General features: G+C 48.1%; 9 protein-coding genes across 9 annotated transcripts; 8 read left to right on the top strand and 1 right to left on the bottom strand.

The window, feature by feature from the left end:
• Positions 1-336: 336 nt before the first annotated feature.
• N7508_002954 (uncharacterized protein) lies at positions 337-1,951 on the bottom strand (the record flags this gene model as incomplete). The annotated part of the gene is made up of 3 exons (XM_058461020.1): positions 337-1,215; positions 1,262-1,405; positions 1,451-1,951. The coding sequence occupies 3 exons, from the start codon at positions 1,949-1,951 to the stop codon at positions 337-339; spliced, it is 1,524 nt and encodes a 507-aa protein (XP_058321597.1).
• Positions 1,952-4,062: 2,111 nt separating this feature from the next.
• N7508_002953 (uncharacterized protein) lies at positions 4,063-5,107 on the top strand (the record flags this gene model as incomplete). The annotated part of the gene is made up of 2 exons (XM_058461019.1): positions 4,063-4,556; positions 4,606-5,107. The coding sequence occupies 2 exons, from the start codon at positions 4,063-4,065 to the stop codon at positions 5,105-5,107; spliced, it is 996 nt and encodes a 331-aa protein (XP_058321596.1).
• A 1,520-nt stretch (positions 5,108-6,627) lies between these two features.
• Positions 6,628-8,547, top strand: N7508_002952 (hybrid sensor histidine kinase/response regulator; the record flags this gene model as incomplete). Its single annotated transcript, XM_058461018.1, has 1 exon — positions 6,628-8,547. The coding sequence occupies one exon, from the start codon at positions 6,628-6,630 to the stop codon at positions 8,545-8,547; it is 1,920 nt and encodes a 639-aa protein (XP_058321595.1).
• A 1,161-nt stretch (positions 8,548-9,708) lies between these two features.
• Positions 9,709-10,716, top strand: N7508_002951 (short-chain dehydrogenases/reductase; the record flags this gene model as incomplete). The annotated part of the gene is made up of 2 exons (XM_058461017.1): positions 9,709-10,063; positions 10,145-10,716. 2 exons carry the CDS (start codon positions 9,709-9,711, stop codon positions 10,714-10,716), a joined length of 927 nt encoding a protein of 308 aa, XP_058321594.1.
• An 892-nt stretch (positions 10,717-11,608) lies between these two features.
• Positions 11,609-12,646, top strand: N7508_002950 (uncharacterized protein; the record flags this gene model as incomplete). Its single annotated transcript, XM_058461016.1, has 1 exon — positions 11,609-12,646. One exon carries the CDS (start codon positions 11,609-11,611, stop codon positions 12,644-12,646), a length of 1,038 nt encoding a protein of 345 aa, XP_058321593.1.
• A 2,248-nt stretch (positions 12,647-14,894) lies between these two features.
• Positions 14,895-19,095, top strand: N7508_002949 (Pfs, NACHT, and Ankyrin domain protein; the record flags this gene model as incomplete). The annotated part of the gene is made up of 3 exons (XM_058461015.1): positions 14,895-15,121; positions 15,184-15,851; positions 16,037-19,095. 3 exons carry the CDS (start codon positions 14,895-14,897, stop codon positions 19,093-19,095), a joined length of 3,954 nt encoding a protein of 1,317 aa, XP_058321592.1.
• Positions 19,096-20,807: 1,712 nt separating this feature from the next.
• Positions 20,808-21,959, top strand: N7508_002948 (uncharacterized protein; the record flags this gene model as incomplete). The annotated part of the gene is made up of 1 exon (XM_058461014.1): positions 20,808-21,959. One exon carries the CDS (start codon positions 20,808-20,810, stop codon positions 21,957-21,959), a length of 1,152 nt encoding a protein of 383 aa, XP_058321591.1.
• A 460-nt stretch (positions 21,960-22,419) lies between these two features.
• N7508_002947 (uncharacterized protein) lies at positions 22,420-24,751 on the top strand (the record flags this gene model as incomplete). The annotated part of the gene is made up of 5 exons (XM_058461013.1): positions 22,420-22,447; positions 22,493-22,844; positions 22,909-23,694; positions 23,745-24,543; positions 24,596-24,751. 5 exons carry the CDS (start codon positions 22,420-22,422, stop codon positions 24,749-24,751), a joined length of 2,121 nt encoding a protein of 706 aa, XP_058321590.1.
• Positions 24,752-24,973: 222 nt separating this feature from the next.
• N7508_002946 (Zn(II)2Cys6 transcription factor domain-containing protein) lies at positions 24,974-26,950 on the top strand (the record flags this gene model as incomplete). Its single annotated transcript, XM_058461012.1, has 4 exons — positions 24,974-25,052; positions 25,103-25,251; positions 25,305-25,795; positions 26,671-26,950. 4 exons carry the CDS (start codon positions 24,974-24,976, stop codon positions 26,948-26,950), a joined length of 999 nt encoding a protein of 332 aa, XP_058321589.1.
• Between the last annotated feature and the right edge of the window lie 18 nt (positions 26,951-26,968).

The following is a 26,968-nucleotide window of genomic DNA, read 5'->3' as shown; positions in this document are numbered from 1 at the left end:
CATGAGGTGCCGAGGGGTACAAGGCTGGGGCGGAGTTGATACACAGCCCGGCCCCGCCTCCTGGCGGAGCGCACAGCCCGATTTGTTCGACACGAAGTATGAAGTAGAGTAGCCTAGGTTATTGGGTTATGTTAAACTTTTCTGGAATGTCACTGGAGGATATGACGCTATTGTTTTCCCTTTTATTAATGCTAGACATATTTCGTCATTCCATAATGAGGCTCTCCTAGATCCTGGCTGTAACGCGACAATTTATGCAGGTGAGATATGACCCGACACCACCTACGTTGCATATAAGCAACAGAAGCGATATAAAAGGAACATAAACCAAAACATCTATACCTCCTCTCCCATAACTTTATTGGACAGAGGCACAGGAAGCCGACTAGTCAAATCCGGCACATTCGACTCCTCAATAAGCCCATCTTCCTCTTCAGTAACAGAATGCAGAATTCCAGGATCAGCAGAGATAATATCAGCAACCGCAAGCGCCTGGTCAAGTCCCATCGTATTGCCAATCATCTCGAGACATTTCACAACCCAACGGCGGAGACCATGGCACGGATTCTCGACAATACCAGCAACAAACAAGGGCCATAACAGGACAAGCCCACCGATGTAACTCTCTGGCGGAAGAATATTAGGCGAATTTTCTGCGCCATGCGCGTTGAAGTGAAAGGGTGCACCGCGGCAGATGTCCACCGCCAGTCGTCTAATTGTTGAGCGGAGTGCCTTGCATTGTAGGCGAAACTCTTCGGAGAGGAAGGATATAGATGAGTTTGTGGAGATTTGGCGGATGTGCGAGAGGATGATTTCGCTGACGACTATTCGTGCGCTGCGGTATTGGTTCCAGGAGTTGCAGACCCAGAGGTTAGGATAGACGTGGTAGTGGCCATCGTATGGCGATAGACCTCCGAATCGGTGCTGGAATGAAAAGTCGAAGGGCGATTTTGTGTGGCTTGTGTAGTTGAACTCTGGGGGTAGTGAGGCTAGCCATGCAATTAGGTCGGCTTCGATGGCTGAGGCTGCTGAGATGATCTCTCGTTCGTTGTTGAATCTTTTGGTTCTTATGTCGGCACGTAGGTTGGATAGTTTGCCAATTATCATTACGAGGCGGTTGCCATGCGCTTCTGCTGGGCGGAGAAACATGGTGAGTTTGGTACATTCAAATAGTGATTCAGGGACTCGGGCATCTCGTTGTAGACAACTGATGATCTATGGATTGTTAGTATGAAACCAATGGCTGGTTGTCGATACTTACGATCTGATATCGCAGGTGCAAGAATAATTTGAGACCAGCGTCGGTCTTGAGCTGGTCAGTGCCACGTATATCAAGCAAGGCCGTCGCACCATTGATATGATTTGTCCAACTGTCAATATCTTCCGGAGACCTTGACGTAACAACCTAAAGCCAATTAGCGTTTTTCAATCTGCGAGGCCCTAAACCTACTTCATAAATGGCAAGCAGCACGACCGTGCCCAGAGTCTGATTCGTCTTCGCTTGATCAATATCGGCTAGGGCGGTATTTAGCAACCTCAAAGCGGACCCATACTCCCTGTGGGCCACATCTTTCAGCGAAGGCAAGCCCCGAACACGGGAAAGCATAGCGGTCGCAGTAGCAACCACACTGGCTTGCATAGCCCTCTGACTCGCCGGACCCCCAGACTGCAAGAGGAACCTAGAGACGAGATCACTGGTCCAGAAAGAACCAGGAATAGCATTCGACCGCATGAAATAACAAATCGCCTCATACTTCGTCGTCTCCACATCCTGCGATGGTTGAACTTCCACCGGGAGACTCCCCAATCGTCGGAGAACATTGAAGTTGAATTCCGGCTCCACAACAACAGCCCCGGTCTTCCCTTCTGGGGATACAGTGCGAGGCGCTCGCTCGGTCTTCTTTGACCCCGCTGCCTTTCGTACTACTTCTTTGCTCTCGTCGCGGAACATCAGCGATAGTTGATCCCTGTAGCCTGGGCAGTCTCGCTTGGCGCGTATGCATTGCGAACACGCCGGTCGGCTTTGGTCACATCTGATCTTTCTTGCTCGGCACTCGCCACATCCTTTGCTTGGCTTGCCGCAGTATACCATGGCGTTGTTGAGGAGGGACTAAGTCATTCACTACTGTACTGGAGATCGTTGGATGTTCAGCCCCAACGGAGGTGGGCCCGCGCTTAGCCGTTTCGGGTATGCTGTGCGAAAGCTTTTCCTCTATATTGTTTATCAGACGGTGAGAATGTGAGAAAGAAGAAGGCAATAAGACTTCTGAGTTATCCTCTGGATATCTAGCCAGTCCTCCGAATGGTAGGCTCTTATGCAATTCTATAGGTCTTAATGGACACCATGTCAGCCCCACCATGCATAGCTGGTAGCCGTCCATTCTTGACGCGAGAATTGACAGTCACAACATCGATGTTCTAAACGGGGAAACGAAGATAATTTTTGTGCTTCTAGATTTGCACTCCGCATATTAAATGTCCAAGCGCAGCGTCCATGCGTAGCGCAATGATAAATTCTCCATTGGAAAGCTTGGAGACTTTTCAGAAAATTGAAAAGGTTAACACAACACTGCAGGCATGGACACTCAAAATTTGTAGAACAGGGAGAGCAAACAGTGTTTTTAAATTCCTCCATTCTGTATAACACGGCCAACTTTCAACAGGTTCGTCTAGCGGGACAAGAGTTCCATAGTTCCATAAACCCTTGCTGCTGCAGGAGCCGGGTCTCCCCGTATCGAAAGCAGTTGGTTAGGAAGTTGCGCAGGTGAATTCTTCCAACGATTTTTCCGCGGATCCTCGGCCAAAGAGGGTAGATGTGGTCGCATCGAGGGACAGGGAATCTCTGGACGTTGGCTGTCCTGTCTGTTGGTCTTGGTGTCATCTTGAAGCCGCATGAGAGGGACATTGTTAGACGAAAGACGGCATTGACTTGTACTTTGACCGAGCTTACAGTAAAAGAAAAAGATGGTGTTGCAGCAGAGTACGTTTGGGAAGAGGTAACTGGCGAATTAGAAGAGGCTTGAGTCCAAGGTAAGTAGAGGAACTTGAGCTCGTATGGGCTTCACGATCAATGACAACACTTGATTTCTATTCAAGCAATAATATGGGTTACCTAAAACGTCATTCGCAATGTAAATGCGCGATTCATCGGGCTCACGATGTCAATTCAGACCATGCACGAGCCACCTTGACCTGGGATTAATCCGTAAGTAATACGCCAATCGTACAAGTCCCGTTCAGTAATCATGACTACTGTCGTAACCATGGTAAGGTGAACATAATCGCAAATTATCTCAATGCCACAGGAATAGGATGTATATTCCAGGACATAGATATGATCTTTAATCAATCGCCATGTATCAATAACTCTTGTCTATTACCTTTCTAAAATATATTCATTCCCGTCCACTGAGAGATAGCTGAAGCAGACTATTTGGTAAATATGTATATAAATATGATAAATATAACACCTGTTTCAGAGCCAGCGATGCCGCAGGCGGTTTGACAGATGTAGTTCTCCAAAAGATGCCCTCTTTTATTATGGTCTATAAAGAGTATCATGGCGGCCAGTTCAGACAGACTCACCGATTTCTATTTAAAAATTAGGCAAGAGTAATGGCTAAGTGAAAGTTAGGTAAGATTGAAACGACTTGTGTCTTCCTGAGAAACATAGCCCTGGAGGCCAAGGAGGCTTACTGAGTTTCCGCCTATCCGAACTACCTTTGCTTGCGCGACGGTTTCTAAATGCTGTGCTTTTAGTATTTTTAGACGGTATTTAGGGGGCGATGGAAGGCTCTTTCACTGCCATTGAAACCAGTGCCACTACAGGACTAGAAGAGAATATTTGTAGCTCAAAGAACAAGGTAAAAAGCAAGATCTAGAGTTTGTCTTGTGTAATCCTAAATTTGGGGGCCGTTGGATATCCCACTGAGCTCAGGGTTTGTGGGTTCAATCCCCTCAATTTCGTGGAAGTGCTCCTGCCACGTACCAGGGACATCCACCCACATCCAGGTACATATAAAGTCACCGCTCCCCCTTCACGCTATTCCAGACTCCACCGCCATGGCACCCCATTTTTTCAACAAACTTTTCAAGCGGAAAAAAAAAGCGCCGAAAGAGCTCAGGTCGACACTGAAAGAATGTTCCCCAAACGCAATAGGAATTTGGGATTCCACCTGTGAGATCAACGGCGATATATTCAATCGATGGAAGCTACCGATCCAACCAGAACAGCGCCCACGCAGCCCGAGAGCTCGACAGAAAAGCTCCCAACAGCAAAGTCCGCTCTTTCGTCTCCCGGCGGAGATCAGGAGGCTGATATACCTCGAGCTTATGGGCGACCGGCGAGTGCATATTCGGTATTTTTGGAGAAAGCCATCGCCGAAACCGCACAGCGAGCCTCGCTGGCGCTGGTGGCATGCTGTTTGTGAATATTCGGATAAATTCATCAATGATACCATTGAGGATATCTGTTCGATCTCAGGCCGCGAGGGGTACATGCACATCCCGAGACCCAAAATTGGCGGCGTGGAGTGGCTGAGATGTTGCCAAACTGGGTAAGTCAGTATCCTTCTACTGTCAGAGCATTGACTTATTATCGTACAGATATGCAGAAGCATTGGAAGTTCTTTATGCGACGAATATCTTTGTTATGAACGAGGCTATGGACACCCCTTTTCTGATATCAAGGATTTTGGCACCACGTTGTGCATCTCTTATGACATCTATGGACATCTCGTTTGTTGTTGGCTTCTGGGACCCTGGGCAGGCTGAGGAGGACTGGATGGAAACCTATTACGCGTTCTTTGGGTTAGTTGAGAAGAATTTCCGCGGCGTGCTCCGGCTACGTGTGCTACTTCAAATGCCGCCCTGTGAGGCTCAAGAGCTTTTCTATACCCATGAAAAGGGGAAGATGCTCTTCAAACCATGGGAAAGACTCTTGGAAGGTCGAGAGTGGAATCGACTGCAGCTTTGCGTTCCGTACAATTGGCACGACTGGTTTCAAAAAATCAAAGGATCGATGCCTGAGCTAACTAGATTGGAGCTTGTCTCTACTTCATGGGCCGACCACTCACTCGCTCCCGCGGATTTGGCGTGGTCAACATAAATTTCTATGAGCTTTCTATGTCAAAATTGTAATCCCCAAATCGGTTCTAGCTCTTGGATGTGATAGGTAGGGCAATCCGCCAAGACAGGTGCCAGTTCCAGGCAGTACAACACCAAACTGGGTGACGGTAAAGACTACGTCGATTCCGGCCTACGACTTGCCGTTCCAAGGAATACTACAATACTCGTTCTTTAATACAGGCAAGTGACATGAAAGAAGAACAAGGAAGAAAAAGAGCTTCTCCGGAGGATACTCTATGGGGTCCGACAAAAGAAGTAGGCGAGCTACTCAAAGGACTTAGCCCGTACGGCCCGAGGGCAGCGGTACGGATGAGAGTACAGATTGTTGACGTCGGAAGACAGAGAAGCACGGGCAAGTATAACCCAGGGTTCTTCTAACATAGCGACGACCAGTTAGTCGTGCGTAATAGCAACACCTTAGCGTTTATAGTCTCAATAACTATTACTTGTTCTCGATTTCCGGGTTATGATCAAAATCTCCGTCCGTATAACGTTTTTGTAACAATTCTAGCGGCGATAGTCATGCCGAGGGCGAATCTAGTTTTATCGAAGTATTAGATATCGTTATCCACAATGCTATACTTCTATATAGTGTCTTCCTCGCGCAATTAAACTATTTTGATATAAGATTGTAATCCTCATTTTAAGCCCTCCGATAATCGTACGCACGTGAGAATCGAGTTATAAGCTCATGCCGTTTAACAAAATTGTAGACCTAATTTTCGCCGACTATATTAAGGTGCTATTATGGCGGGCTTTTAATAGCAAATTGGCTACCCCTCGTAAAGTATTTAGCCGAGGCGCTATTCCTCGCTTATCCTAAAGGAGTATCTATTTCTTTAGAGCTTTCTCTTCCAAAATAGTGTATTTTCGGCCGTTTCGGTGGATTTCAACACGACTTTTGACCTCGGATATACAGCGGCGGAGCGTTCGGTCGGGTATATTGTAATTGCGCGCCAATTGACGAATAGAGCATATTATTCCATTGTGAAAAGACTGGATAGCTAATAGTATCCCACCCTCTTGCTCTGATTGTTTTTGAAAATTTTGAGAGCGAATTGGTGGCATAGTGGGTTGTTGAAAATAGAGGGCTGGAAGAAAACGCGAGAAGTACGCGTGGGTGCGGCGTCCGGTTGCGTGCGGCGCTCGCTTACATGTTACATTATTGTAGAAGGTAACCTTGTATTCCATCAGATAAACGTCCTGTCAACCAGGTGAAGTGTAAAGATGATAAGTGGTCAAGGAATGGCAAGAGAAATGATTATCTGATATCAGATTAATTTCTTGAAGGCTTCGGATCATTGAAACTCCGGTAATCCGGGACAGCCGGATTCGCACTGCCTTGTACTGCGTCGTCATCATTTGCTCGAATCCTTGAAGACAAGAAATTTGTTCAGCTCAACTTGAAGCCCCGAGTCTGGAGCGCTGAGGTTAGAACACTGTATGCTACCATGGTAACGATATCCTTTCGTGGAAAGTAAAGCTAAACGGTCTGCACAGATGAGTTTCAATTTCAGCCCGACCGCTTCTGCGCAACAGCTGGCGGACAACATTCCCCATGGCTTAGCAATCCTCAATAGGAACTACGAGCTGGTTTCCCAGAATTCTAGTTTCCGAATGCTGATTGCCTGTTCCGACGCGAAGTTTCCACATTGCTTGCTGCAATCGGTCCACCTAGACGACGTCCACCGGGTTAATACTTGGTTCAACGAAGCTTTGTCGACCAAAGCAGCGCTACGCATTGAATACCGGACTCGGAATCAGGATATGTGGCGTGTGATGACTTCGAGTCCTCTTCTTGCACATGGTCATGAGTTTGGCCTTGATGCCCATGGCGGATTTATCGTCACGATCTCGGACATCACACCAGAGAAGAGGGCAGAGTATTACCAAAAACAGCTTGCCAAAGACGCACAAGAACACAGACAGAATCAAGAGCGATTTATCGACATGATTAGCCATGAGATTCGGAACCCGCTTTCCGCGATATTACACTGCACCGAGGATATTCTTCAGGAAACACGCGAGACTGAAGACCACGAAGCGCTCCTTTCACGTATCACCGAGTCAGCGGAGACCATCTCTCTGTGTATCTCCCATCAGAAAAGGATTCTCGATGATGTCCTTACTTTCTCGAAAATCGACTCATCAATGCTGCTTCTATCACCGCGGAGTGTCCAACCAAATCAATATTTTGCGGGCCCACTTTCTCTTTTTCGGCCGCAGCTGCAAAGAAACAACATACATTTCGACTATCAAGCCGACGTTTCGTATGCGGATTGCGGAATTGAATGGGTTATGGCCGATGTTGATCGTATGGGCCAGGTTCTCATCAACCTTCTCTCCAATGCAATAAAATTCACTGCCAGGTGTGAAAATGCGCGGAGAATTCGAGTTTCAATCGGTGCTTCAAAAGACCGTCCTTCTTCATACCCTCCGAACGTTGTATTTTTCACGTCAGGCAAGGCTGCGCTCGGTCTTGATACGACAGCTTCGCCTGAGTGGGGTGACGGAGAGTTCGCGTACATTATGCTCGCTGTTAAAGATTCCGGTATCGGCATCGATGATGATGCCCAGATGCGGTTATTTGAGAGATTTAACCAAGCTACCCCAAGGACAGAAGGGATTTATGGCGGCTCAGGTCTAGGCCTCCACGTCAGTAGAAAATTGTGTCATCTACATGGCGGGGAAATTGGTGTCAGTTCGAAGAAAGATGAGGGAAGTACATTTGGATTTTTCTTTCGAGTGCGCAAGACTATACACGCCGGTGCAGAGGGCGTTGGCAAGGTTGGTGTCTCGGACGTGGACAAGTTGTCCCATGACATCCAAGCGCTGGGCCGGGAATTGTACGAGGTTGAAGAATCGACTCAAGACGTACAGATACCAGAAGACCCTCCACTGAATCAGATTGATGAGTTGAGAAGAGGAGGCCCCGTGGACGAAAGAACGAGGAATACTGATAAAATTGCGCGGCAAGTAACAATTCGCAATAGTGAAAGCCACCAAAGCCACAAGGAACCAAATACCGGTCGACGCATACTCGTGGTTGAGGATAACATCATTAACAGGCGAATCCTCTCTCGGAAATTGGGATCACTAGGATTTCAAATCATGGAGGCCAATAATGGCCAAGAGGCTTTGAATAAGTTCCAGAACAACAAGATCGATTGCATTCTCATGGATATAGAAATGCCTGTGATGGATGGTAATGCCGCAACCAAGCGCATTCGAGAGCTTGAGAAGGACAGCGATAGACACGTTCCAATTTTGGGAGTAACAGCGAATGTCAGAGCGGCACAAAAATCGGAAATGTTCGAGGCTGGGATGGACGATATCATCCACAAGCCGTTTCGTACAGATGAAATCCTCGCGAAGATTAACCAGTTTGTCCCTGCAAGTTTGGCGTTAACAAATAAATAACTTTCTGGCAGGACTGTCACGTTGAGCAGGAGGTGTTACAGCATCGCGAGCCGATGCAATAATGTTAGCTATTTATAATTACATTCATCTGCTTTGCATACCTTGTCTTTGTTATGGCGTAATGATCGATACAATAGCAACGTCAGCGCCTGAATCCACTATGTTGCGCTTTGCTTGGTAGCAGATTTCATTTAAGATTAGATCGTTCGACCCAACTGTTGGATTGAATTAAGGTCTGACTGGCTATGGTTCATCTTCCGAGAACCCCTCTTGATGCCATGCTACGCCTAGGCGCTCAAATATCGTGAGCAGGCGGAGCTTTTGGAGTTGTTAGGCAGATAGTAACTGCTGGGTTACTATACTGTAGATGTGGTTCGGCAGAATGTACTGTAGTTTGTCCCTATGTCATGGATACAATGTTCCGACTCCGCTCTTCGATGAATAACCTATTCGGCAATCGAGTGCACGTTCCATGTACACGAGTGGTCCACTCCGCGTCATTTATGCGTCAACATTTCTTCCCTTCGTATTCAACCTTCCACTATGCAGAATACGAGGGTAGGGTCTCATTAGCTATTTAGGCTTTTCAGAATTATAAAGACTGCTCTTTTTGTTAATGAGCGCGCGATCTCGATGTCTTAGTGACAATGCTCCTGTGAGGAGTGGGTCTCCAGTGTCCTGCTGTTCCCCACAACTGCGGAATGCCGCACGCTAGTCACATTAGCCAATGGTTAGCGTGGTGATCTCTCCATTTTCACCGTTGAAATTGAGCCGAAGCAAGGCGGAGTTACGTTAAGCGCGACGACTCGGCCCTCCCTCGACAGTTTCAAAGTGCTGTAGAATTTACGTACAAGCCAGTACTCACGAGCCAAATGGACCGATTCTCGAGAGCATTAGATCTCCTTGAAGCTGAGGATTGGCTGGACAAGTTTTCCGGGGATTAAAATTGTGTGATACGGCACGATCCCTCTCACTAGCGGTATCCTGGTTGCCACATAGTTCCTTCGAAGACGGTAGACGCTCACTAATCATGTTCTAGACCGGGATGGCAGTAAAAGCACCGCTCTCTTGATCTTCCTATTAAGACGTTCTTCCTTCCAACATCCTCACGACACACAAACTATTTGACTCAGAAGCACAATCATCATCGATACAGCTAAGATGGCTCAGACTTTGGCGCAAATCCGTGAATGGAATGCGGCTCTGAAGTCCGCAAAGCCGGAAATAGTGGCCCTTTTTGTCGGAGGTACCAGTGGCATCGGAAAACACACTGCCATCAAATTGGCCGGCGCGGTTATGAAACCCACTATTTATATTGTCGGTCGCAACGAAGCTGCTGGCGCTCAAGTCGTCGCAGCGATGGAAAAGGCCAACCCGAATGGTTCTTATGGATTCAAGGCTGTCGACGTTTCCAACCTTCGCAACGTGGACAAAGCTTGCGAGGAACTGAAAACTCGATTTGAAGGTCTGGACCTCTTGTTTCTCTCTGCTGGAGCTCTTGCATTCAGCAAAAATGGTAAGAAGAAGAAGCCGTCTCACAGGCCCGAGGACATCTCGTACCCACGGAACACAGGCTGATACCTCGACCAAAACACAGAGACGGCTGCGGGGATCGATGCCAACCACATGCTACGATACTACTCGCGCATGAGATTCATCGAGAATCTCCTGCCTGCCCTCGAAGCCACAAAAAGTCCTCGCGTAATCAGCATTCTGGCTGGTGGTAAAGAAATCATGATTGAGGAAGACAACTTGGACCTAACAAAGAAATTTTCCCTTTCTGCCAGCACTGGCTACCCGGCATCCATGAACTCGCTGGCATTCGAGGTTCTCGCGTCGCAACACCCATCTGTCAGCTTTCTTCACGTGTTCCCGGGTATTGTGGCCACACCGCTCTTGAAAAACAGCATGGGATCTGTGGCGGGTACAATCCTTGGGTTCTTGTCGAAGCCCATCTCGATTTCGGCCGAGGAGAGTGGAGAATGGCAGACATGGCTATCGACTTCGCCTAACTTTGCCCCCAAGAACTCCGGCCAGGGTGCCTATATCCTTAATTACGACGGCAAGGACGCGACAAATCAATCTCTGATGACTCAACTCCGAGAGAAGGGATTCCCTGAGATCGTTTGGAAGCATACGCAGGATACCTTCAATCGAATTCTTGCATAAAGCCCATCTTCCAAATTGGCGACGAGAGTTCTCCAAGCAAAAGGTGGGACTGCAAAAGTCGAAAGGTCAAAGAGTCTATGTATCAAGACTGGGATGTTTTAACTATGATGCCTTATTTGTTTAGTGTTTCATTGATGGATCTAATTACTACTACTTTTGGTGTCCATTTCCCAGGAGCTACTAGCCGTGAGTTCTGTACACTAGGCCTCTCGTCAACACTCTGTCGGTCCAGCGGAGCATGTATTTGTACTTGCCGTCCACAGTTCAAGTGTCATCGTCATAATATCTTGATTATGAACATGACTACCCAATGTTTTCAGGATCAATCCTACTCATACGCAGCTCTATTATAGCGCAATAAATTAAGTCTAGTTGACCTAGATTAGTGATCACGTTAATTATGCTAAATTCTTTTGTAATAAAGATGAAAAAAAAACTGCAGGTTCTTGGAATGCCAGAACTGTCACGGCGCGGCCCGTTCCTAGACTGGCGTAGCGTGCATCCCTGATATTACCCATCCCGCCGATGCTCGATCCATAAGGACATATCATTCGAGGTACACCAGCAGACTTCTAGGGCGACGTCAGCACTTTGCTGCACGACGGCAGATAACCAATTTTCTCCATTTTTACCCCTCCGAAGGCCTCTAGGTACCCAATGACAGTTTGAACATGGTCCAGTTGGATCATGCACATGTGAAAAGCCTCGAACGCCAAGTCCGTATCGAGCCGTTCAATGGCCATTCGCTCGTAGCACTGCCCCCGTTTGCTGTATGATTGAATGGCGCTTGCGATCCCTCAACCTTTCTCACGCTCCTTCCTCGACCCCGCACATACTTTTCCCAATCATCCTGCTTCGGATGCTTCTGTCAATACATGTTGATCCAACAGAGATGTCATCTCCCACCAGTATTGGCGTCCTCCAGACACAGCAGCTCATCGACAATCATAGCATCTTGATCCGAGATAAGATATACGGAGAGGAACTGGTCCATGAGCCAGTTCTCGTAGAGCTTCTTCAAAGCCCGGAGGTGCAGCGACTGCAAGGCATCTGCCAACATGGAGTCACTGGATTCTTGGGCCTGACACCGCGAGTCACACGGCTCGAACATTCGGTCGGTGCATTTATACTCGTGCGAAGAGTTGGTGCCACAATTGAAGAACAAGTCGCTGCTCTTCTCCATGACATCTCTCATACCACCCTCAGTCACGTCATGGATTACGCTCTCTCCAAGCCTGGGGAAGGAAGCTACCACGAGGTACACAAGACACGGTATCTTGAGACGTCGCGGCTGCCGGACATCCTCGCCAGACATGCGATTACCCAGAAGGTTTTCGAAGAAGAACTGTTCCCTTTAGTGGAGATGCCATCGCCTCAACTGTGTGCCGATCGCCTAGACTATGCTTTACGCGACGCCGTCAGCTTCGACAAGCTTGCCATAGAAGACGCCAGCAGGGTTGTCGGCTCACTGAAGGCGTTTCCTAGTGCTACAGCGGCCCGCCGTCTGCTGGTTCTGGATGATCCCCATGTAGCGCTGAATCTTTCTCGCGCATACATCACTGTCGACAAAGATGTCTGGTCAAGTCCGGCCCATATCGACATGTGTCAGCGGACGGGCCGGGTGATAGGCGAACTGGTAGAGGCAGGGTCTGTGGATGATAAGGTGTTGTGGCAAGTGTCCGACGCAGAATTTTGGACTCTGCTTCGTCAAGCGGCGAATCCTGAGCAGCTTCGCGTTATCGAGAGACTGGAAGAGGAAGGGATTCCAGAGGACTACGGACTCCGACTGCCACCTTGCGCTAAAATTCGCACTCTCGATCCAGACGTTTGGCAAGGAAGAGAAAAGCAACCCGCACCGTTGTCGACAGTGTTGCCAACGTGGGGATCAGAGCGACAGCAGTACATTCTCAGTCGTAGTCAGCATCAATGAGAATGATGACTATTGCGTCATAGATAGCTATGGCCGTCTGCAGGCGACCTGTCATACCAAGACAGCGGCTACCTCGGTGCCCTACAACCAGCGTTCGCACCACACATGGCTTTCTCGACAACTGACCATAATAGTGGCGCAGTGAGCCATGGCACCAAATCTTGCTAGATCTACGCTTGAGCTATCCATAACATGATCAGCAGTGGTGAATTAACCACCTCCCAGATGGCTCAACCTGCTGACTGCAGCAAACGCGCAATCCTCAGGATCCAGGCAACCCTGCGGCTTTTCGGTACCCTCAAAGCTCCTCCCATCAAAGCCGGACGGCCGCGAAGCATCAGTCCTGTCATGTTAGAGGCCTTGTGCGACCATTTGCTTGGGAAACCGGATTCATAGCTTTCTGAGATGGAACTGTTCTTCGTAGATGAGTTCGACGTATCTATTCCTAGATCCACGATCAGCGACGGCCTGCATCGAAAAGGGTGGTCAAAGAACGCTCACAAAAAGCCAAAGAACGGAATGTACATTTGCGTGATGACTACAGTCATCTGAACTCGGGTTTCTGCTTATACCACCTGATTTGCGTGGATGAATCTGGTTGTGATAAGCGGATAGGGCTCAGAGGAACCGGCTGGTCTCCTAGGTATAATCTGAAGCGATTTTGTCTGGTACTTTAGCTGAAGAAGAAGAATAAGTATGACTCTAGTACACCTACATCATAACTGAAGACCGGGTTCTTTCGAGGGCTCTCCCACTCTGGTTCGTATCATTGGTTCCAAATTCAGGTGCCCCATACCATCCAGTCCACTGTTGACCGTCTCTGACCCGAGCCACTGTAATGCTGCCGGTATGGTTTTAAACAACGTGAATGCCTGTAAGTGATTGGACTTCTGGGACTCGGCGACTAGTGCATTACAGCAGACAGTAGAAGGCCATTCTAGTTCGGTTCAATCAGTGGCTTTTTCGCCTAAACAGCGACTACTTGCTTCCGGCTCTGATGATAATACCGTGCGGCTCTGGAACCCGGCGGTTGGCGAGCTACAGATGATCAAGGGCCCCTTGGATTGCATATGCCCTTGTAATAGTATGCACTCAGGTCAATACACATCTACCAACTAGGCCAAAAAGACCACTTTGTCAGCCGTTAGGCTGACATGCCTGGGACCGATACCTACACTGACTAAGTACGCACAATTGTCACGCCCTGACACCCATGGGAAACGTCATGACCTAGTTGAGCATCGTCGTCATGGAGCCAGGAACGCTGCGTATCAAAAAGTCCACCCCACATGTATATCAAAACTTTGAGATCACATGAGCACCAGACACGGCTTATTTGGGGTGGAAGTAAAAGGTCATTCGCATTACATGCCATCGGCATGTTATATTTCTGCAGGTAGAGCCGGCCCCTGCCCATTCATAGTGCCCATTCGGGTAGCATGAGCCAAAAAAGACGGGTTGTTTCAGATCGAACCAGACCGGCCAATGATGATATTGTGTCAGCGTTCAGCTAAGCAGAGTCAGTGTGGCAAGCGCGCGACGGTGTGTGATTCTCACCCTGTCTATTACGCACTCACCTGCTCACCTCATACATACTTCTTGCAGTGTTTTCCATGCAGATGTGAAATTCATTCTCGATACAGCCTCGGCACTTGACTTAAATAAGAATTGTGCATTGTCCAATGACGACCAGCCAAGTATAGGAACACGTGTCCGCAAGCCGTTGATGTGTATTATCTGTTTTCACAGGGCGCTTAGCTCTCGAGGGGACGAAGTGTAGCCCTCGCGGTCATTTGCACCGGCTAAAGATATGCTACCTGAGCATTTTGAATTTGGGAGATGAACTATCCACAGGCGCTCACGCGGCCGATATTTTTGACTGGCTACAAATCACCGAAAACCGTACAACGGCAAATTGCCAGCGGCTATGCATATGATAAGTCTACAACTATACAATCAATCTTATGCATAAGTGTAGATTTCCCAGTTGTTTCATGTGGTGAGGCTACGGACGAACTATATTTGGGTCGCCACACCCTACTTAGAATACTCGACGCTGACTTGACCACGTATCTGAAGGGTCGCTTGTTTACCCAGTCTTCCCTGCCTTTGTTGGCCAGCCTCGTAGTACTGCGATCCCTCTTTTTCCTCCTAACCGAGGGCCTCACTCATCATAGCCTCCCTCTTCTTCTTACAAAATTGTTCTGCAACGGGAAGCGATTGAAAATCTGCGTCAGTCTCCTTCATTATGTCCAGAAAGCCGCCTCAACGTGTTTTACTCAATGATTATACGCTCGCGTGGATATGTGCACTGCCGATAGAGTTGGCGGCTGCGAAGAGTTTGCTCGATCATGTTCACAACCCGCTTCCCCAACCGGCGACTGACCGCAATATCTACACGCTTGGGAGTCTGAGTGGGCTTAATGTAGTAGTCGTCTGCCTGCCATCCGGTGTTTATGGGACAACTTCTGCCACGTCCGTGGTGACTCAAATGAGACAAACCTTCCCCTCCATAAAGTTCGGGCTGATGGTCGGAGTGGGAGGGGGGTGCCTACCAAGAATGTTGATATCCGTCTAGGTGATGTGGTCGTCAGCACGCCCACGGGGACATATGGCGGTGTGGTCCAGTACGACTATGGGAAAACGTGTCAGCAGGGCTACTTCCAGCGTATGGGCTCACTCAATAAACCACACGAGTCTCTACTGGCCGCTGTCTCCCAGATACGCTGCGACAATATGCTGCAGGAGTTTCCGCTTGGCAAGATAATGTCTGGTGTTTTGCAGCGTCACCAGAAGCACTTTTCCTCGCCAGACAAAGACTGGTTATTCCGCCCGACGTACGAGCACCAGGAAAGTAGTGGAGACTGCTCGTCATGCGACAAAACCCAGCTTGTCTCGCGTGAATCGCGTATGAGTCACGAACCACAGATTCATTATGGCTTGATTGCGTCCGGTAATCGAGTTATGAAGGATGCTCGAACGCGAGACTCTATTGCCGAAGACATTCCCGTACTCTGTTTTGAAATGGAAGCGGCTGGACTTATGGATCAGCTTCAATGCCTGGTCATACGTGGAATCTGTGACTACTGCGATTCCCACAAGCACAAAGAGTGGCAGAGCTATGCAGCTCTTGCCGCAGCTGCTTATGCAAAGGCACTACTATCGGTTCTTTCGCAAGTGAAAGACATAGAGATGTCAGATCAAGGTACGCGGTCATCACATTGCAGAATCCCCATCAACTGACTTTTTCATAGGCGCTAATTTTACGGAGATGGAAAAAACGTGTTTAGCGCATCTGTTCATCACTGATCCTAATGAAGATATGAACTCATTGAAACGGAGAAAAAGGAAATCGCACCCCAGGGACTTGCCGCTGGTTCTTGGAGTCAGACGAGCTCAAGTTTTGGGTTCGGCGAGACAAAGGCAATGATGATCTGGAGCGAAACGTTTTGTGGCTGTATGGCAATCCCGGAATCGGCAAGTCGACGATGGCCATGACACTTGCGGAGGAACTACGACATAAAAAGTATTTTTCCGACGGGAATAATGTCCTGTGTTTCTTTTTTTGCGAAGCCACCTCAGAACGCCAGAGAGAGGCAACGTCCATACTGAGAGGTCTTATATATCAGATCGTTACTCAGCACCCGCCTTTCTTGAAATGGGTCTTGTCAAAATATGACGTCCGAAGAGAAGCTCTTTTCGCCTCATTTGATTCCCTATGGGCTGTGTTGATGGATATTGGGCAAGCACCTACTGGTCCTGAGATATACTGCATCATCGATGCTTTGGACAAATGCGAACCTGAGTCACAGGAAATGTTGTTCCATCAAATCTACCAGTCGTTCAGCAAAGCAGGCTCGACGGGCTTAGACCCATCCAGGTTGCACTTTTTGCTCATCAGTCGTCCATATCCCGAGCTCAAGAGTCGCCTATCCACCTTCACATATGTCGATCTAGGCTCATTTGAAGAGATAAAAAGGGATCTTAAAGCTATGATCAAGGAAAAAGTGAAGGATCTTGCAAGGAGGAACAACTACACTGAGTCTGTTGCACAGAAAGTATGCCAGATTTTTGAGGAGAAGGCCGATGGTACCTTCCTCTGGGTCGGGATAGCTCATAACGAACTGAGATTGGTGCAGTCGAGGAAAGTTATCGAGAGGCTACAGGCTCTTCCACGAGGATTGTACTCTTTGTACCGGAATCTGCTCGATGCAGCCGTGATATCCGCCGAAGCCTGTGGCCCAGATGATTACCCACTGATCAAACAGATTTTGGAGATTGTTGCATTCGCAATGCGACCGCTGACAATAGCGGAAATAGCTGAAGCATGTCGCCTACATCTTGACACGGATTCAAGTAGTCGCGTCCAGTTCACGAGAGACATTATCGACTTGTGCCATTTGTTGATTGTTGTTGACAATGGTCACGTGCGAATGTTGCATAGATCGGTGCTAGAATTCTTAACGATGGAAGTGCAGGGGATCAATCCTACTGGTTCAAACTATGCACTGACGTATCGCTGCATTGAAGTCATTCTTCAAAACTGTCGGCTAGGCATAGACATATCAACATTGAAGCCTAGCCATGGGTTCCTTGGTTATTCAGTGCTGCACTGGCCAGAGCATGCAAATTTAGCTCAAAGAGACTTCAACGTTCCAAAGGAGCACGACGCATTTTTCCAAGACCGGTTCGGGACGTGGAAATGGTGGCTCGAAAGTTACAACCACCTGAAACGAGGCTCATTGGCGAATTTGGATACAGGCATCTCTGTTATTCATGTTGCCGCTCGTTGGGGGATTATTCCGTTAATCTCATCCTCCTCTCAGAATGGACTGGAAGATAAAGATGCACAGGGACAAACACCTCTACTTGTTGCCGCCCAATACTCAAACTTCGAAGCCATAAAGCTTTTAGTTGAGTCTGGAGCGTCTGTCAGAGCGCTAAATAACGACCACCAGAACGTCCTCCATATTATTTGCAAGAATGTTCATGGCAGTGGCTACCAAATAGGCCAATTCCTCCTGAACGCTGGGGTCTCCCCATACGACTGTGACAAGTATAACATGACACCCTTCCTTTACGCAATTGGGAACCGCGATGAAGAGCTTGCGCAAGTCTTTCTTCAGAATGGTTTCGATCTGACTGCTAGAATTCGAAGAATATCGTGGCCTGGACGTACAACTGTGAGCATGTTTACGCAAATGAGGCCCGAGGACGAGAGAGAGGGGGCTGGACTGAATCTAGAATCAGGCCTCACAGCGCTACATTTCTCTTCTTTGAACGCATGCTCAGAAATAACCGCTTTCTTACTTCGACAAGGGGCCGATCCAAATGCTCAATCTGATATTGGTGATACCCCGCTCCATCTTGCGATCAGGTGTCGCCTCCTGGATCGTAGATATGACGATGTATGGGAATGCGGTGATTACGCCATTGAGTTCTTGAAAGAATTAATCACGGACCACGATAGTGAGGAAGCGTCTGATATCTATCAAGCCATCGATCAAGCTAGAACACACATTGTTAACACACTCCTCGAGAGCGAAACCATCGACGTCAACATGGCTAATGCTTTTGGGGATTACCCTCAGCATGTGATAGACTTTCGAGAAGATTATGCGCTGTCCATTCTATGCAAGCTCATAGAGAGAGGAGCTGATATTTCACGGTTAAACGGATCTGGTCAATCCTGTCTTCACCTTGCCAGCAAGAAAGGAAACTTAGAGGTCGTCCGAAAATTTGTGGATGAAGGCCACGATATCTGGCTGGAAGACAGCCACAGGTTGAGTCCGTTCCACTACGCACTGCAGCGTGGTTGTTTGAATGTCTTGCAGTTCCTGTCAACGGCATGTGATAGCGCACTTTCGACGCTCTGGCATTCGATAGATCATCACGGCAGAAACCCATTACACCATCATGTCTCATCTATCTACTGCAGTGTCGAAATGGTTAAATTTCTGCTAGAGCTTGGCTGCGACGTCAATCAACTTGATACAAAAGGGAACTCATCCCTGGGTGTCTACGTGGGATCGTTTCACCTAGGATTCCGGGGAGACATATTCTTTGTGCTTATGGATAAGGGTGCTGATCCGCTATGGGTCAACGGACGCGAAGAAAATTTGGTGCACCTCCTCATGCATCACAGGAGAGTAGACACTGAGATTCTTGAATGTCTGTTCCGTTGTGGCCTGGATCCAGCAGCTCGAGATATTGATGGGAAGACCTTTATGCACCATGGGGCAGCTCATGGTGCGTTTAACAAGGAACTTGTAGATTTCCTTCAATGGAGAGACGTATTGGACATGCATTCCAGAGACTCAGTTGGAAAGACCCCCCTCAACTACGCGGAAGAGAAGGCTCACAAGAAAGACTTGGAAGAAGTCCTCTTTGATCCAAGGTGGGACAATTCCTTCTACACTTTGAACGAAGTTGCTCGTACGCTGCTATGATGTTTTTTTTTCTTTTTGTGTGATCTCGATTGTTACTCCCAGAGTATAAGGCTTCCCAATTTGTGGCTTTGGATTTCCATTTTCCCGAGGAGATCGCTTGAGGTCTATCATGCGAGACGATTCAAGGTAAAGTAGGGCTCATTCAAGGAGTACGGAGAGCGATGCTGTACGTAAAAACCATGGGTCATCGAGGATATAGATGTCAGGGTTGCGTTGAACTCCGAGTCGGAATGGCGGGATGGGAAGTCCCTTAGTCTCATTATTATTCTCTCTTCATCCGTATAACATCTCCGAGTTTTGTATGCGTGTCATACTACTTCAAGATCTCGATCCGTTAGTAGTTTCGGGTTGGATAATATGAATCCCGGAAGAATAAGGCGATCCGTACGATACCATTGGCGACCTTCTAGCTAAAGTCAAGAAAGGCCCAAAATCCCAAAGAATCTGCCGAAAAGAATTAATACTTAGCCCATCTCATGGAGACGCATGCCTAGACAGACATCTGCATCGCACATCTTGCTATTCGCATGCCTTTATCATCGGAGTTGATTTACGACGACACTTTACTGGCGCTCTGCTGTCTTGTTCGGAACAAATCGATTCGGTCGGGTGTGTGATGCAGCATCCATTTCTAAGAAGCTACTTTCACGAATCAGGAGATGCCTCAAACGTCATCTTTACATAAATGAAGTCCAATTGAAATACTTGGAACATTATATCACGGTGTGCACAGCAGACTATGTCCTGCTTGCCGGATATTTGACCATCACAAGCCACTTCATTGCTGTACGGGGAATAATGGGGTATGGTTACACATTGTTCACTTTTACAAAGTTTCCAGGTCGAATTCCTAGTATGCATGGCACAAGTATAACAGAAAGCAGGCCAATCAAGTTAATGTCGTGTTTTCTCGTAACAAAGATAATTTCTCGTGGTTTATCATAGGACCACATGTCCCCTGAGCAAGGGAGAGCCACTTCCGAGTGTTTCGTGCTAAATCTTATACTAGGGTCGCTCCTTAGCATTGAGCCCTATAGACCTTCGGAAACAACGGGCCACGGCGGGGGCCCGAGTTGATCCCCGTTTACAACAGGACTTGAGTATATCGCATTTACTATGTGCTTTAGAGATGGCCACTCGTTTGTGAAATGCGTTATTCCCTGTCTATTTCCTGAATTTTTGGGCAAGATTGCTTGGCTCTCTTTCCTTTTTAGTTGGACGTGTTAAATTATTCGTTAGCCTATCATATCTGTTTGTCTTCCAGGCTTACATTCATCACCTCGGCTAGGACTTCCTACCCATTGAGCCATGCCAACGCCTACACATTCTAAACATTTTCTGCGTTGTGAAGTGCTCATTCCACCCTTACATCACTGAGTTGCTTTGAAACGGCATTTTTAGCATTCCACGGTATCTGACATGTCGTAAAAGTCTATTGTGGCATCAAAAGTGCTCAGACCAGCAAAACGAACTATCTCAACGCCAGGTAATTATCCAAACCACAGCATCTGATTAGCCACAGGTCAACACTGGAATGTTCGAGTGACATGGGACACGCTAGTGCGTCTCTGATGACCTTTCTCTAAATAGGATTCAACACCCTCCATGCCATACAGAAACGGTTTATATCCTCTATAATTAACCATCCACTCTGTCCCATTTTGACTGATAGAAAATCACCTTCATTGGCACTATCTGAAAATTGTGACAATATGGCAGCGATATCTCTCCCGCCTGGTTTCCAGATTGAGCCTGTTCAATTCCTTGGGGAAGTGCTGGGGCCCATACTACCATCGCGGCTGGGTGTGCTAGCAAATTTCAATGGAAGCTTTACTGGAACAGGCTTCAACACAATCTTTCGCCCGCATAGCGGACCACCGAACACGACAACATTTCCCCGCGACAACATATTGGAGCTGAATCTGATAGACGACGCAATAACCTTCTCTGAAGATTTTGGTGCTGTGCCTAACCGCGGGCTTGGGTCGCAGAGCAACATCTTTCTCAACGGCGTATCTTATGTACAGGCTGTCAACGATGTGACAAATGAGAAAAATGGGAAGGCTGATGCTTCTCCCACTGGCATTCACTTTGAGACTGGGCTGTGGATGAATGTCCCGCCCACGAACAATACTCCAGTCCTTGGCGAATCCCTCGTCCGCATGGGGTCCATTCCACATGGCACAACAATCAATGCTCAATGCCTGGCACCTACTTCAAATTTCTCAGGCCCCCCGGAGATCCCACCAGCCAGTTTGGCTGTATTCCCCACTGGTGGTGGTGCCATAGTGCCGATTGATAGTCTGAATGTCTCGATTGTCTCCTCTCTTCGACGGCCACAGGATCTCTCGAAGTTCATTGCTACCGGCACCATTACCCAAGACACCCTGGATGACCCAAACACAGTTTTGCGCAATGCCATCAAAGGACAGACCATTCTCCAGAACACAGCCTTCACGGTATCCACGGCGCCTCCAGCTCCCGTGTTCGGTGGTGGAACAACAAACATCGCATTCTTAGAAGGCAACGCCGCCGCCACAACTCCAAATGCCAATGCAATCCAAATGAATGCGACCTTTTGGATCGAGACGATGCAACACGAGCTTAAAGTTCCAATCTTCAAACGCGGACAACCCCCTATGAAACTCTCCCCAGCTTCACCAGCACACCAGCGTACGCCGGTGTTCCTCGTCAACCCGCCGCATGATATCACTGCGCCTAGGACGATCAATGTCACTTCGATACAGATTCAGTATTCTCAAGTAGTTTATCTAGTATTTGACGGACTGGTTTGGCCACATGTATCGGTGTCAACTCTCATTCCATCGGAGCCTGTAACAGTTCCAGACTCGGTCTGGAATTGAGAGACAATTGGAGCTGCAATGTGTTTGGGTTTTTGATTGTCATTGAGTAGTTTTTGCTACGTATTAATTCAAGATTTGTCTTTTTTCAATAGTGATGCTTTCTCTGGCCCTAACATACAAACATCAAAGAAACATAGGTTCCGTGCGTTGCTATACTCAAATTAGGGCAGAGTGTTTGGTTATGTAACGGCAAGGCCTGACCAGAACGGAAAGCGCCAGAAAGTAGAGGAAATCAAGTAGACAAAACAGCAACCGGCGTTAAAATCAGAATACCTATATTTCCACTCAGTCTCAAGTACCTTTTTGGAAAAGACCAGTTGTGAGTTCGGACTAAATTGTGGTCCCACAAGAACAATATCAAGAATCTCGTCCGGGCGGTATTGTTGCCCATTCATTGTCCTAACATCAACATGTCCTCGAACATTTCAAAAATTCCTCCCTACTTTTCATCCCAATAAACATGGCGCGCGTCGTAATTGTCGGTGCAGGTGTGTACAATTCATCTTCCAATTGAAGCTTCGCTTACCAGCCAGGTCTCTACGGTCTCATTGCGGCAAAGACATACCTACAAGTCGTTGGAGCCTACGAGAGCGACACAGAGAATGGCAAAGACTACATCGCCGAGATTCCCGCATGCTTTACAGCAACAGAGGAATCACCCGCGAAAGATGCTACCGACCGTCTCCTTGTCATTGATTCCGCGTCGGATATTGGAGGCACATGGGCAGAGGAGCGTCTATACCCAAATCTGCTAAGCCAGAATTCATATGGACTATATGAATTCAGTGATCTTGCTCTTTTAGATGTTGTTCCAGAACAGAATAATGGCGATGGCACGAAAGATCAGTTCATTGCAGGGTGGAAGATTAACCGATATCTCCGTGCGTGGGTTGAGAAATGGAAGCTTCGGAGACATATTCGATTGAACTTGATGGTTATATTCCCCTAGGTTGACTTTAAACTACCCCGTCTCTAACGAAGCCCAGGTTGACGACATCAGTCGTTTGGAGAACAAGCAGTGGAAGCTGAACATCACCAAAATCACACCCAACTCTACTCAGAGATTCACTATCTTCTGTGATAAGTTGATCCTTGCTACGGGCTTAACATCGATGCCAAATCTACCGGACACGAAAGTATCTTCAGATATAGACAGCCAAGCTCCAGTTATCCACGCCAAGGATGTTGGAAGCTGGGCTCGCGAACACCTGGGGTATCAGCCATTGGGAAACCCCCAGCCTTCACTTTCCAGCCTTCCAAGCAAAGAACCTACCTACGCAGAGCTGAAGTCCGTTTCAATATATGGAGGTGCAAAATCTTCTTTTGATCTGGTGCATTTCTTCGCTACCCTACACCGCAACGATCAGAAACTGCGTCTAGCATCCACGCAAAACAACCCGATCCAGGTGCACTGGGTTATTCGCGATCGAGGCGCAGGTCCTTCGTGGATGGTACCTCCGACATCAACACTCCCAAATGGCGACACAGTTGCAAGTGATAAGGCAGCAAGTACTAGATTGCTTAGCCACCTGACCCCCTGCTGGTACAAGATCCCGAAGCGGTTCTCTTTCAAGGAGTTTCGGTGGGAAGGGGCATGGCTGACACGACTTTTCCATGGCAATCCATTGGGTCGATGGTGGATTCGGATTTTCTGGAAGTCTGTTGATAATACTTTAGAAGAAACCGCGCAATATGGATCAGATCCGAAGATGGAGAAGATACGTCCAGAAAATAGGTCACTTTCACGCTGTTTTGTTGAAAACAGCATTGACTAACAATCTCTAGTGTTGTTTCTTGTGCCTGTGGCATTGGCATCGCAAATCAAGGAGATCTCTGGGAGGCAATCAGATTGCCGCATGTGCATGTTTATCGAGCAGCGGTGTCCAGCATTGGCGTTCCAGGCTCACAGGAAACCACAGACTCTGTCGTCAAGGCTGTGGTTCAATTGTCAGATGGGACTTCCATTGATGATGTTGACCTAGTCGTTCACGCTACTGGCTATAAGCCAATAGTCCCGATCCAATTTTATCCACCAAGCCTCCGACTGAATCTTGGGTTGTCTGCCCTAGTAGATTCGGAGCCTCAGGACTATCGCGAAGATCAAGCCTTATCAACCTCGCCCGAGATAATACATGGGTCTTTGGGTGCAAGCCTGAAAGAAAGCATTGAGCATTGGGATGAAATAGACCGTCACTCTGAATTGAAGGTCAGGAACACTTTGAACGCGACGAAATGCATCCTTGCAGATCGCCGTCCCCCGTCATGGACTGCATCTCACAAGCTACTACCCTACCGACTGTTCCGCCGGATGGTGGCCCCAGAACTGGTTTCACAAGGCGACCGCTCCTTCGCGACGCTTGGTGTGCTCTTGTCGTCGACAATTGCTGTTGTTGCTGAGGTCCAGGCCCTGTGGGTAGCGGCGTTTCTTACAGGGGCGTTGGACTCATCTAGTGACACGGGGTCAGCAAACAGCCAAGCGCTGTGCTTTCCAACCCTTTCGGATAAGTCAATGGAAAATTCCATCTCTGAGGATGTAGTATTCGGTTCATTGACGGGGAGTGGACTTGGAGTGGATGCTATTCTGGTAGGTTACTCCTGAAAATAGATTAAGCCCTCATGGTCTAACATTTGTCTAGTACAATGACATGCTCATGCGTGACTTGGGTTTGAATCCATACCGACTCGGAGGAGGTGTTTACACCGAGCTCACTGGGGTGTATAAGCCATCGGCATACGCTGGAATCGTGCACGAGTGGAAGAAAAGTCGAGGTCTGACCGGTGGTTCTGCATAGCGTATATGATTGGTTTCAGATTAGTATTGAGTAGTCAGTGTATCTGAATTCATGGATATCGAGGGATTAAGTATACTTGAAGCATGAATGCACTGCCAGATCAATATCCGCTGACAAAGCATGTCTGGTGCCCCACATGGAAGTGCTTATAATTACCCGATTTGGAACTCACCCTGTTGACCTTCCTGATTCGACTCCGCACCATCTCGCAACTTCACAGCCATGCCGGACCGCCCAGGACAAAGTCGACTGACGCGATGTCGCACTGGATGCATGCGCTGTCGAGTGCGCCGGCGAAAGTGTATGCCTGCTGTATACTCGTGGAACATTCTTCGAGCTAACGGAGTATAGGCGACGAGGGCAAACCGCGATGTCGGAACTGCATTGACCGCAATTTCCAATGCCAATACGGTCCCCAGTTGACCTTTTTGTCAAAAAATGCACACACAATTCAGGCTTCGCAGGTCGCCCCTCCATCTGCAGGTTACGAAGCCATCAGGGTAGGTCTACTGGCATGCCGAGGCGGGGAAAACAGACCTAATTGTTGTTATAGTTTATTAATGAAGAGCCGCAGAAGGATACTACCGAAACTGAAGCCGGAGCCGACGATAATGAGATGGACGATACATTCTCTCATACCGATTTACCGTCGCAGTCGCAGGAGGCAACCGACTCAAACCCGCGCAGCCATGCGCCCAGAAACGAAGATGTGCCGTCTTGGTCAGAGAAGCCGGTGTCTCATATTGCGCACGAACAGCCTTCCACGGCAGTATTCAGTGACAAGGATGAATCAGCCGTCGCGGGATTGTTGGCGCTAGGAACTAGCATGAATGAGCCTGATCTGGGGATCGCGGGCTTTGCGGTCTCCTCTCCTAAAGGAGTTCCTCTGATGAGCTCTGCGATGTCGTCCCATTTGTCGTATAGTCGATTGGCCTTTTCTCCACAACCTATGCATCCTCCCAGGTCAATTAGAGATGAGCTTTCGCCTACTGAGATACAAGCACTGCTGCGGCACTATCGCTATGAAGTAGCCTCCTGGGTAAGGTTCCTTGGATTGGAGACTCAATGCCGAGCGCTGACAATAGACTTGACAGTTGGATATATGTGACCTGGGCCAATCATTTGGAATAAATGCCCTCCAGATTGCGATGAGTTCGCCCGCCATTTGGAAATCGATTCTAAACCTGTCTGAAACATCGTTCCATCAGCTTCACCCGCAAAACCCTCGCAAGGAAGGAAGTCGGTCATTTCCTTCGTTTGATGAGGAGGAGATACAGGACAATATTACAAACTTTGCTCTTCTTGATGCTCTCGACCGAGTGATGGATTCTATTTCAAATATATCAGCTGCGTGGACGCGAGAAAGACATTGCAACACTAGTCTTTTGAATGCCTTGAGTTCACACGCAGTCGGCAGAGACCTCAATGCAGCTATATATTGGCTCTTTGCCAGACTTGGTATGGGTTCTCATTAGTCTTGGTACACATTGGTAATCATAATAACTTTGAGTGTCCGCAGATGTCGGAACCGCATTAGCGAGTGATAATGATGTGCAGGTACCCATGCCGCCAACATACCCATATCTGACCGAATTAGATATGGTAGCTGATCCATATGAAATGGTCTTCTACTACGCATACCGACCTTTATGGCTATGCACAAGAGCAATCCATTTCATACATAATGATGACATCTCCCCAGATTGCCCTCCCCTGCACACATGGATGCAGCTAGTGGAGGAGCTTGAGCAATGGTATCAAGAGCGACCACAGGAGTTTCAACCCATGTTGGAATTAGAGTTGAATGACCGTTTGGCTGGGCCGGAGAGGAGCTTCCCTGTTGTTCTCTTTGCCAACGGGGCTGGCTTGTTCGGCAACCAGCTATACCATACAGCCATGCTCATACTGTTGCATAATAGACCGCGTACTGCGCGGATCACTGACTTTCATTCTGCTGCCATGTCACCACTATGGCATGCGCAGCGGGTCTGCAGTATTTCTCTCCACAATGACCGACGGGAATGCTGGGATCCATGCCTCCTGGCCTCGTTCTTTGTGGCAGCTCGTCGAATGACACATGAGTCGCAACAGCAGGAGGTGCTGCGAGGCTTTAATCGTATCCGCACGGTGACGGGGTGGAATACCCATGACTCTTTGCAAGGACTGCGAGCCGAGTGGGGTCTTCTTGATGAGACATGAAAGACAAGTGTCTATCTG

The sequence above is a fragment of the Penicillium antarcticum genome (genome assembly GCF_028974205.1).
Source record: "Penicillium antarcticum strain IBT 31339 chromosome Unknown utg000003l_segment0_segment0, whole genome shotgun sequence".
NCBI lineage: Eukaryota > Fungi > Ascomycota > Eurotiomycetes > Eurotiales > Aspergillaceae > Penicillium > Penicillium antarcticum.
This window is presented reverse-complemented; position numbering and strand designations above follow the sequence as displayed.